This window comes from Otolemur garnettii, unplaced genomic scaffold, assembly GCF_000181295.1.
Source record: "Otolemur garnettii isolate 467f Iridium unplaced genomic scaffold, OtoGar3 scaffold00027, whole genome shotgun sequence".
Taxonomy (NCBI): domain Eukaryota; kingdom Metazoa; phylum Chordata; class Mammalia; order Primates; family Galagidae; genus Otolemur; species Otolemur garnettii.
Window position 1 is genome coordinate 8,632,339 of NW_003852422.1, and position 12,027 is coordinate 8,644,365.

Consider the following 12,027-nt stretch of genomic DNA (forward strand, 5'->3'; position numbering starts at 1 on the left):
CTTCACCTTCAGTAATAAGTTTAACCAGCTATTTAGTTTCCTCCAAACGCCCCCCTCAGGAGACCCTAAACGCCCGGTTCCCACACTCCCAAAGCCGCAAAGGATTATTGGAACACGATTGCGCAGGCGCTACAGTGCCGCGCATGCGTCCAAACTCTGCGCATGCCCAGTGGCAGAAGCCGGCCGGGTTCACAGAGGATAACGGAGGCCGACCTGCCCCGCCCCCGCCCTCGGAGCTGGGCTTCCCTTTCTAGCCGGGTAGACTCTGCTTCCCTTTCCGGGCCAGCAGGCGGGGATTGCCGGTGTCTCTTTTTTCACTTATGCAGAGTTGGCTCCTGCAGCTTCCCATGGTGAGCGTGGTAACTCGGAGGAGCTTGGCCGCCCTGCGGCTCTGCGCCACAGGTAATGGGCGCGCAAAGGTGATGCCGAAGGCGCGCGGGGACCCGGCCCCGAAGTGGGTGCCAGGATGGGGCCCGCCCTGGGGTAGGTGCCAGGGGATGGGGCGAGGCCTGTGGGTCCGCGGAGATACCCACCTGCACCCACCTGCTGCCGGCCTCTTCCTGCCGACCCGCCGAGCCGTCCTGCAGCGACCTGACTGAGCGGACACCTTCCGGTCCTTCCCCAACCCGGGCTTTGCTGGATTGTGCCAGGCGTGCCTTCTGGGTTTTTTGTTTTTTGTTTTTCTTATCGTGGCAGGAATTTTCAATAGCGCTTACTCCATTGATAGGCGTTGATGCCACCATCCTAACCTATGGCTAACTCTTGGCTTGGTTTTCGGAGCCTTGTTAGAAGGATTTTTACCACCCAGCGTGAGAGAGGGCTGGTCAAGGGCAGATCGTGGTTAGACCGCCGGGACTGCGGTGTGAAAAGTGACTTGAGCGTGTGTGTCAGCCTGTCTCGGCCCCTGTCAGCATGGGCTACCCGGGTTTTCATTGTGGCTGACTCACTTACTCAGCAACCTTTCAGAGCCCACTATGTGCCAGGCACTGTTCTCTAAATCGTATTAGAATCGTAGTTTGACTCTGTGTCTCTCTATTTTTCCACTTTTGGGGGGGAAAAAAGAAGACTAATAGCATTTTGAATGGCATTTGAAGTTTTTACTGAAGAGATAATTCTTACTAGAGAAACAAATACAGAGGAATGGTTTTTACCTCTACTCCAAAATGATAGAATTGTAAAAAGGAAGAACAGAGGAGAGTGGAAATACGTAGAAAAAGAAACCCTATGTATTACATTTATTGACCTACATAGAACTTGCCAGTCACAGTATGGTTGCATGCGGAGGAAGCTTTCATTAAAGGGATAAACTGCTTATACTTTTGCATCACTTGTACCCTAGGGTGGATCAATGATTAATTGTTGATTAAGAAACCAAAAGCACTTTACAGGTAACTAAACATTCAATGTGAGACAAATTGCAAATCCACATTTATTGTTTACATGTCATATTTTCTTTTTTCCAGTTATTTTACTTGATGTAGCCGTCTGTCAAGGATTTGTAGAAGATTTAGATGAATCGTGAGTATATGTTAATAATATATATTTTAAATAGTATTTTAACTTTTTAAAAATAATTTTACCGTGTCTTTGCCATGTCTTTTTCTTGTAATTATATTGAGTGCTAAAATTTGATAACTACTGTTTGCTTATCTTTATAGTATTACTGCATCAATCATAAGGCCTTGCTTACAGTAGGTAAGGACTCTAGCACCAGGCCAAGATCCTATGCTTGGTGGTAGGCAATTACAAGGCTTTTCCTGGCAGGCCACAGGGGGAAGGTGCCCTCCCCACACCAAAGCTGGTACACAACCAGAGCATTGCAGTCTCTGGAGGGAGTTGTAGTCAAGGATTCAGGCCTCCCAGGCCAGCTGTGCTCATATGCATATGTGAACTTCTAGCCCAGTGGCATCTGTTTGGAGGCCTCCTTATTGGGGACTCCCCCAAGGCATTTTCTAGGCATCTCTGCCTGAACATCCTTATCAAAGTTCTCAGCTGAGTCACATTTTTGTCCTAGTCCGTTTTTCTCTTGTCCGCCTCATAAAGAGGCCAAAGCCTTTCTGTCAGCCTTCCTCCCCAGTGGGATGGAGTCCCCTGTCAGTGCTGGATCCTACCTGGCCTTGCCTGCTGCTGTTTCATGGGGAGGAATGGGACTCTGAGGAGCTAGTGCCTCTTTTTGCTTCTTGGCTGGCATCGTTACAAGAGTGAAAAAAGGCTTGCTTTTTACTCTCAGTACAGTTTCTGCTAACTGACCCCCTGGACACCTGACTGCATGACCAAATGGGGCATTGCTAGGGTAATCAGTTGAATACAGTGCTGTTCTAGAAGAGCAAAAGCCCTGGCTCTGACTACCCCACAGAGGCACGTGGCCATTTCTACTAATGGGTCTTGGGGGGGTGCACAGTGTACTATTTATAGAAACTTTGATTCTGAGAGAACTGTTGTTAACAGAGAGGCAGTCTTGCTGAAGTTAATGGTACATACGGGGTGTATCACAGCTGACCACCTCCTTCCATGTGCCCTAATAGTGGCAACTCTGCCTGAGGAGCAGGCAGGGGCTTTGCTCCTAATAATTGTTTTGTTACCCATGTGGATGGTCACCAAAAAGGACCCTACACTAACAAAGGGTCCTTAGCATGCTTGTCAGTTAAATTGAAAACTGAATTGTTCCTCACTCCAGAGTAAGCAGATGTAAAACCAGTTGCTTCTTGAATCCACAAGAGATGGCCCATGGAAATTCAGCATAATCCTAGACTAGGCAAGGACTGACAACAGTTGTGAGAAGACACCAAAACAGCATGAAAAAGCTGTCCTGCTTGTCAGATCCTGATTAAGGCTAAAAATATCACTAGGAACAGATCTGTGAAAACAGTGGGCCAGAGTGTTCTCTGCATCTGTAGTGTGGTGGACTCTGTGGTCCATCGGTAGTGTTCCTCCGGATCTTGTCTACACTTGCTGTTTCTCTGAGTTTGGCTTCACTATCGCTGTGTGTTCCCTGATTGGCCCACACTCTACAAGGCCATCCTTGTTTCCTATTCAGGTACCCCACAATCTTTTCATCTGAAAATGACCCTGATTTTTGGCCCAAGCTATATATCAGTGGCCTCAATCAATCATGGGGCGTATAATGACCTCTTCATTATCGTCCCTAATTTACAGGCTTGGCCGAATATTTTAATAAAGTTAAAGGACAGACCTAACCAGCTAATGGTGGGATACAAAATTACCCAAACCTATAGTACACATCTCAGGCTAGTGGTCTGAGATCTTAACTTAGCAATTCTCCAATTGAGTACTTTTCACAAATACTTTATGAACATGGAGCCATCAGTGCCAGAAAATGGTGGAAGCTGTTCTAAAATTCAAGTTCATCTATGCCATCCAACAACAATTTTGTAAACAGGTCTTTGTAAGAATAGCAGCCTCATGTCTGCTATGTTAACTTTTCCATACAGGGGTAAAATGAAATAGAAGTATGAGGGCTTAAATGTATATTTGTGTTTCTGCTGAATCCTACTTTAATTCTTTTTGTTGGATTACTTATTCCTGTTATTTTATTTTTGGTCAGGTAATTAGCTTTTCTTCTAAAGATGTTTAGTGAGTGGGTATGCTTTAGCAGTCCCTCAATAAAAATTTTACGTACAAATTTATTGAAAGACTTTGTTTCATGTTCCCATATTTATAAGTTTATTGTCCCTACTTATACCATCCAGTTGTAAAATGGACACAACATGCAAAGATTGGTTTTTCTTTTTTGTTTCTTTAGATTTAAAGAGAATCGAAAAGATGACATTTGGCTTGTAGATGTGAGTATGTAACTCTTATATGCTAATTATCCACCCTTCCCATTTTAAGTACCACTTTCTATTCTCCTTTTAAAGATGACAATATATAGTTAGGCTTATGTATATGCTCAGTTTGTTTTCTCAAATATTATTGTATTTGGGTTTTCATGTCCAAATGAATCTCAGAACTTTAAGGTTCTGGGCAAGGGAATTTATTGATGAAGCTGTAAGGGTAGAGGTGTTAAGAAAGGATGTTGGAACCCTATCTTATAATAAGATTACCTTAGGTAAATTATGGTATGATTTTATTCCAAAATTCACTCTTTCTTCATATTTTCTAAGAGATTGAGTATATTAATAATACTTAATATTCAAAATTACATTTTTAATCTTAATAGGGAACAGAATTTAATTTTTATCTCCCTTTCCTCACTTCCAAGTTTAGAATATATTTAAACCTTACCACAGTTGAGATTTGTTTTAACATATCTCAGCACAAAAGTAGAGTAGCAGCAGAAGAGATGGAATGAGAGTGATAGTCAGTGATTGTTGAAGCTAAAGGGCAGGGCATGATGGTACGTTGTTTAATTCATTGTCCATCTGTGCATATTTGAACCTTTCAATAGTATACAGTTGAAAAATCTTATTTCATGAAAGTAGAACAAGCAGTTTATTATACCACTTAACTAGAGGAACCTGTCACTCCCACCCTATAGTGATTCTGAGAACTGAAGGACTGTAACTTTGAGTTTAATCAGCCGAACTTGTCCCCGTCCCAAACCAGTCCTCCTCTTGATCTCCTGTGTCTTGTCAGTGCTTGTGATGAAAGTCAATAAAACCACGTACTGTCTTGGAATTCTTATGCTGGAAATAGATTGATATTCTTCATTAACACTTAGGGGGTGTGCATATGGTAAAGTATATGTGTGTTTATTTGGTGGTTTCATTTTATATGGAACATCAGCATAGGCACTTGAAAGCAAAGATGTTTTTATTGCAAAATGCATATCTGTTTTAAATAGGTATCAATAGTCATTTAAAATGAACTTAAAATTGTATCAGTTTTGAGTTACATGCCAGGAGTTAACTTATCTCGGTTTATGTGTCTTTTATCTTTTGTTATGTAACTACTTTGAAAATAAAATTTAAACTTTATTATTAGAACATTCAGTCAAAGATTCTCTAAACACTAAGATTGATATTTACACTAGCACAAAATTTTAATTTTTTTTTAACAAGTTTTATGCACCATGGTGTGGCCATTGTAAAAAACTGGAACCGATTTGGAATGAAGTTGGTCTTGAGATGAAGAACATTGGTTCTCCAGTTAAAGTTGGAAAGATGGATGCTACTTCCTATTCTAGTAAGCCTTTCCTTAGTTTACTGTTTTACTATTCTCATAGCAAAAATGTTACAATTATTTGCAGCAGTATTCAATGTGGGAGGAAGACATTTATGTTTTGCTCATATAAAATCAAAATTATCTTAATAATTTAAGACTGTATACTTTATGACTTAATGAATTCGCCATTGAATAGTGAATATGCAGTATTCTTTCTCCTAATATAGATGATTAAGCCATTTTTCTGACTTGGAATCTACTTGATATGATCAGTTTGCAAATGGCAGTTCCAGATAGTAGAGTGTTAAACTACTGATATTGCTGTATAAGTTAAGAAGAAAGTTTTTCATCTGAGTAGCTTTTGTCTGAGCAGTCTGAGATTGCAGGGAGAGGATTAAGTAGGCACTTGAGGGATGAGTTAACTTAGAATAAATACAGTGAGGATCAGGAGAACATTCACATTAGAAAGAATATTAGAACAGAATCACGAAGGCGAAAGTGAGCTTCATGAGTGTATACCAGAGAATAGAATGAAGCTGAAGTGGGCAAACTATACAAACTATGGGCCATAGGCTAAATCTGTCTAATTACCTTTTTTTGTGAATAGAATTATATTGTAACATAGCCACACTCACCGTTTACTGTTGTCTGTGTCTACGGCAGAATTAAGTAGTTGTGACAGAGACTCAGGCCCCAGAAAGCCTAAAATACTTACTATCTGACCCTTTTTATATAAGTCCTGGGGTAGGATTCTGGGATCCCAGGGTTGGCTGGTAACAGTAAAGTGAAGTAGGTGGAAACAGTAATTCTTCAGACGTTTTCAAGGGTAAAATCACAAATTTAATAGATTGGCTTTTCATTATTAAAAAGAAAAAACAAAACAATAAAAATGGTGGTGTATTTTTAGCTGTGTGGAAAAGAATACGCTTAATTTTATGTTCAAGTTATCAGTTATTTTGATTTTGTGGTCTTTTCCTTTACTGATGTTTGTGAATAGGGAATCTAGGGTATAAGCACATAAGATGTTAGAGCTGGAATTACTGAGTCACACAAATGAATTGTTGAAATTTTGAAAGAAGAGGAGATAAATGGCAGGAAATTGTTAGCGAGAGGAAGGCTAATGTGCTGGGATTAGTATTTCTTGAAGTCAGCTTTTAACAGTGTTTAAGAAGTTACAGCTCTCTACTATTGCTCGCGAAAGTACGTCTTATATCTACAGGTATATGTTGATTAGACTTGCATACACATCTTTATTCATAGGTGCATTTGTTTATTCAGTCAGTATTTACTAATTCGTGTTTGTGAAGTCCTTTGTATCTAGTTCATTAATTTATTATTCAGTATTTATTAAGTGCTCATATGTTTTAACTATTGATTAAGTGACACGATGATTAGGGAAAAAATAACTGAGATTTTTTTCCTGCATAGCTTAAGGAAGAAATTGGGGTGTTTTTTTTTTGTGTGTGTGTGTGTGTTTTAGGGTATAAAAGTCTAAGTTTATATTAGAGAAAGGAAGGAGTGGGGGAAGAGATGAGAATATGAGAGAGAAGGGAGCAGATAGGAGGGAGGATGGGACTGGAAGAAATTGTTTTAAATGCTATAAATAAAAGGCTGTATTCTTATATGTCTTTAGGCTTCATATGTAGTTTGCAGCTTTTTATTTTTTTAGGTATTTTATGGTGGAAACTTTTAAATTTTATTTTTTATAAATTAGTCAATGGTTCGATTTTTGCCTGATGCCATGATTGTTGATAAATTTTATTTCTTGTTCATTTAGTATTATATAATACATTATGTTGAATTCATAGGAGCAAAAACCTCTATCGGGGTTGCAGTCTAGGAAACATACCTGTATCTCAAGCAAACCATTTAGCCTTGGGGAAAAGGAAAAGAGAGCCTAAAATCTATACTGACAACCACCTCCCACCAGGCACTGTGATAGGTGCTTTTGTATACTCTAAGGTGTAAAGCCTGTTTTTTACTCCTTGGACATAGAATGCTAAACTTCCACACCCGGTCTCACACCTTACATCCCAACCTGCATAGTGATGCTTGCAAATCCTTGGGGCTCCTTCAATGGTCGAAACGTAGTTTATTGAAAAAAATCATCCCTTTGTAAAAGGAATAGTCCAGTCAGCATTCATTCATTTAGCAGATGCTGAAGAGCTCATCATGTGTCAGATGGACACGTCACTGAGCAAACATGTAAAAGTTCTGCTTTCATGAAACTTACATTCTTGTCAGGAGAGACAAACGGCACCAGTAAACGTAAGCAAATAGTCCAGTGTTGTTTAAGATTTATGGTCAGTGATGGATGGATTATCCATCTAAATATAACATCATGGAGATATTCTATATGTGTACAGAAAAAGTTGATAAGTATACAAAGTATTATGAATATATTTTTGCTTATAATTCCCAAATTTTCTTTGAATCCTTAAAGGCAGCTCAAATATAGGAGTTCAAGTTCTTTTTAGTAGAACTTGGAATCAAACGGTAAAGAAATTGAATTTTTTTTGAGCCATCTGTCAGTATTGTTTTATGCCTACCTGTAAGATATGAAGGATCGCCTGTCCTCTAGATAACACTTCTGTCCATACAGATTGCTGTTTGGGCAGTTAGAGTGTTAGTATTTCCAGCTTGGGGTCTATAGACTGTCTGTGTTAGGATGACCTGGATGCTCACTGATTATGCAGATTCTGAAGGCTTGCATCAGCCCTACCCAATGAAAATCTTGAAGATTGGGTCATAAGAGAATTTATATTTTTAATTTCACTTTAGGTGATTCTGCTGCATACTTAGGTTGGAGAACTACAAAGTAGAATTTTTTTTTTTTTTAAAGGACAGGTAGTTACAGGATTTTGGTTCAGGATGGGGTAGGATTATTCAAAGTGATCCAATGTGTATCGTCTCTAAGAATCTTTGATGGTAGCTTAGTTCTTTTTTATTTTATTTTATTTTTTTGCTGTTTTTGGCCAGGGCTGGGTTTGAACCCATTACCTCTGGTATATGGGGCCAGTGCCCTAATCCTTTGAGCCACAGGCACCACCCCGGTAGTTTAGTTCTAAATCATGAAATTGTAGTAATTGGAAGAAGCAAATGTCCTCAGACTCGGTCCAGTAAATTTCTATGTATAGTTTTTCACTATAGAGAAATATGAACTCTTATGATTCATCCTACTTTGTGTTTGGAATTGTACCCAAAATTTTGATGCATGATTTTAACTAATAATACCATTATCAAATAACATGAGAAGAGTTGTGTAATATCCATTGTAAATTTAGATGTGTGTTTGAGGCTTTTTTGTACATACCCCTTCAAATAAGGGTACTAAAAATGTTTCTCATGAGCAAGTTAAAATACAACATAATGCTGTCTATAATAGTGTGTGCTGGTTTTTATTATGGAACCATTGAAATTCTGTTAGTCTCCAACTTAGTGTAACATCATTTTAAGGTAAAGATCATATTTTCCCAATTTGATGTATAATTTTTTTAGTGACATATTTCTACTAACATTTTTATCCTGAGTTGTTCACAGATTATAGTTACAAATTAATTTTACTTCTCTAGATTACAGAGTATTTTTGGTTAATGACCATATTTCAGGGTTTTCAACCTTGTACTATTAAAATTTGGGGCTGGATAGTTCTATGGGTTTTGGTTTTGGTTTTTCAGTCAGTGACTGTTGTTCAGAGTTTATCATCTTTGCACTACTGGGCTAGGACATTGGCCTTCTGTTGTGGGGGAGGGTCCCTGAGCATGGCGGGATGTGTAGGCGCTTCCCTGGCCTTCCTTGGTAGACACATAATGACACTCACTAAATACGAAGAAAAACAATAACTTTTGAGATGGAAAAGAGTTCAGAGATTAACTCCGGAATTCTTTCCCCATCACCATTTTCTAGATCAAGAAACAAGGTAACTTAGATAAAATGACCTTGAGTAATTTCACATACCAAAGTTGGAAACAGAATTAGGCCTGGAGTCCAAGATCACCATGATTCACATCCCTGCCTCTCTCTACAATTATGTTGCTATATTTCAGGTGAAAAACAGAAATGAGAGGGCTTTTTTCGTGTTTAATCATGTTTTATAAATATTTGAAATTATAAAACTTCAGGGAAGTTACCCATGTTGTGGATTCTTTGACTTGTGAAGGAATTGACCTCAGATTTCTACATAAACCATTCCCTAATACGAAAAAAAAAATAATGAAAACTTTAAAGTCTAACTGAGTTTGTCGCAGCCCTGTTACCTGATCACTGTTTGCTCTCAAACAAGGTACCAAGTCTCCCTAAATTTTAGTTTCTTTATGTGAGTTAGTGCCATTCTTTTCCTTCTCACAAAATTGAGATGTAGTTGAAGAATATGAAAGGCAGTTATGAAATATTCTACAAATTGCTGAATTGGTTTTTATTAGTATTACACTATCTGCGTTGGATGTTTCAGCAGATGATCACTCAACAGTGAAATCAGAATCCAGAGTAGAAGGAAGTAGATTTAATATTTAAGAATCTTGCATGTGTCAGACTGTTTATATTTCTTTCCATACTTTTTCTAACTTTAAAATCCCAACCTATAACCCTGTGAGTAGTGTATCTCAGATTAGAATTAAAGAAGTCAAGACATTTATCCAAAGTTGGATAGCTAATAAATGAAAAGGGAATCCTAACCCATGTCATTGTATGGTTTGTTTGTTAATGTTTGTTTGTTTTTTACTGCCATTTGCCTTCAGAAAATGCTAAGGCTGAAATTTTAGGATTCATTGTCAATTAAAATTCTATCAGAAATGAAGGTTAATGGTCAAGGAGCCAAGGGGCTGTAGTTGGGTGATATCATCTCCATCTTCTAAATATGAAAACTAAGGTCAAGAAAATTAAGTCATAAGGCTGAATATGGAACTGAGATTGTTTTGTCTGAAGCCTGTTATGAGAATTGCATTTTCAAGCTACAAAATATCACCAGTATATTTTCTCATTGATTGCATACTTCATTTATTTGATTTTTGGGTTAATATATTTTAAAATAATTTAAAATAAATAAAGGGATTACTATGGGGCTCCCCCTCCCACAATCAAGCATCTTAATCTGTATCTTTTGGCAGTTTTTAATGCATTTTAATTGAAGGTAACAAGGGCTTGTATTTGCCTGTCTCCTTAATTTTGGAAGGAGATCAGGTTTTACTGACATAATCTCCCCAAAATCTTTTCTGTGTTTTTTCTTATAACAAGGTAATCTGCATAACTGCAGTCACCATTTATACTTGATAGAATTAAGTCCTACATTAGAGACTGGCACAAATTATCTAAGGTTGAGGAAGGGAATGAGGTAAAATCCACTTTAAAGGATTTTTGCCTACGTTTTTAAAGCAATGATCTAAATCATTATATGCTTCTATGTGACTTCTCTGGCCAATTAAAAGATTTTTTTGTACATATAATTAAGCCAAATGTTTAAAATGGTTACATAAACCATTTTACATAACTATTCACAGAAAAGACCTACATCTTTAGAATTTGTGTTCTTATTTGTTATTTCTGCTGTTTGTGCCCCCCCTCTTATCAAAATGAGTGTTGGCCCCTGGTCACTGTCCAGGCTCTTCCACTCACCTCGCTCCGTGTGTTTAGGGGAGAAGCTCTGGAGTTGACAAAGGAAGGTGCAGGGATTTTGGACAATATTTTGTCAGAAATTCACTTTGTTGTTATTCATGTGAATTGGTGAGAGGTGATAAGAATCCAAAGATTAATGAGGGTTATTAAAGTGATTGTTAAAAAAGAATTCAGATAAAAGAGTTTGATTGTAAACAACTGTGATAAAAAATATCCTGGAAATTACAAAAATTACAAAGGGATTGATCTTGTAATACAATATACTTTGTACTAGTGTAGTTTTGTAAATATATCAGGTAAAGTCTATTAACTAAGAATATTTTATTTCTTCCCTCCTGTCCTAGTTACTCTAAAGTATAAAGAAGTTTATTTTTAATTTGCTGAGTGATTTCCATAGTCTTTACAGGCCTAATTCCCTATTAATGTTTACTTGATTTTGTTATTGTTTCTTCTTTTCCCTCAAAAGGTGCCATTGTAGCACTTATTTCTCATTTCAATTAATACAAGGATTTCAGAATAATCTTCTAGATAATTGGAATTTTTGTAGGTTATCAAAAAAGTAGAAACTTTTTTTAGAGGAATAAATGAGACCTGAAAGAAGTGTTTGTTCTGGAAATGAAGTCAAATGAGGATTACTTTTTTTTAATCATCATAGCATTTAAAATAAGTACTTTATAGGTAAATTTTTAATTGTTCTTTCAGCATTTATTTATTTTGTCATAGAATTTTGTGCAGACCATAGGTTGGATTACTTAGCAATGTTTTATATGAGAATGTCATGATTTTTTTTTTCTTTTTCCATGTAAGTTTGTATTTTTTCTTAAGACTTAAAAACAACATATGGGTTTGTGTAAATATGCTTTTTAAGTAAAAGGCACATTTGTTACCTAGTTTCTCTTTTAAAAAAAAAATTTAGAATTATTTATTCTTTTTCTTATCAAGGCATTGCTTCAGAGTTTGGAGTTCGAGGTTATCCAACAATTAAGCTGTAAGTTGAGTGTTGTATGTTTATATGTGTATTTTTATTAGTTCACTCTACTTACATTTTATTACATTAATTTTCAGTAACTTCCTTGGAGGACTGAAGATTTGGGTTCAGCCATTCTTTGTAGGTGGAGTGTGTGGTCAGAGGAGGGCGTCTGCATCTTTATGGCTTTCTTCATGTTTGAGGAACTGTGTTGTTTATGGCTAAGTCAGTAAATGGGTTTGAGCACCTGCTGTGTGACAGGCACTGTGCAGGATAAGGTAGACAGTCATAAATTGTGAAAGGTCTTTACGCTCAAGGGCACACGG

General features: G+C 37.4%; 1 protein-coding gene across 2 annotated transcripts in view; it reads left to right on the top strand.

The window, feature by feature from the left end:
- Window positions 1-293: 293 nt before the first annotated feature.
- The window catches only part of TMX3 (thioredoxin related transmembrane protein 3), a 30,029-nt gene continuing 18,295 nt past the window's right edge, over window positions 294-12,027 (top strand). The window contains exons 1-5 of one of the 2 annotated variants that reach the window (XM_003788405.3): window positions 294-402; window positions 1,464-1,518; window positions 3,764-3,803; window positions 5,022-5,145; window positions 11,677-11,722. In XM_003788405.3, the coding sequence (XP_003788453.2) occupies window positions 321-402; window positions 1,464-1,518; window positions 3,764-3,803; window positions 5,022-5,145; window positions 11,677-11,722 (347 nt within the window). In that variant the 5' untranslated portion in view covers window positions 294-320. Of the gene's footprint in view, window positions 403-1,463; window positions 1,519-3,763; window positions 3,804-5,021; window positions 5,146-11,676; window positions 11,723-12,027 lie in introns of those variants that run through there. The other variant, XM_023512403.1, reaches the window with a different exon arrangement.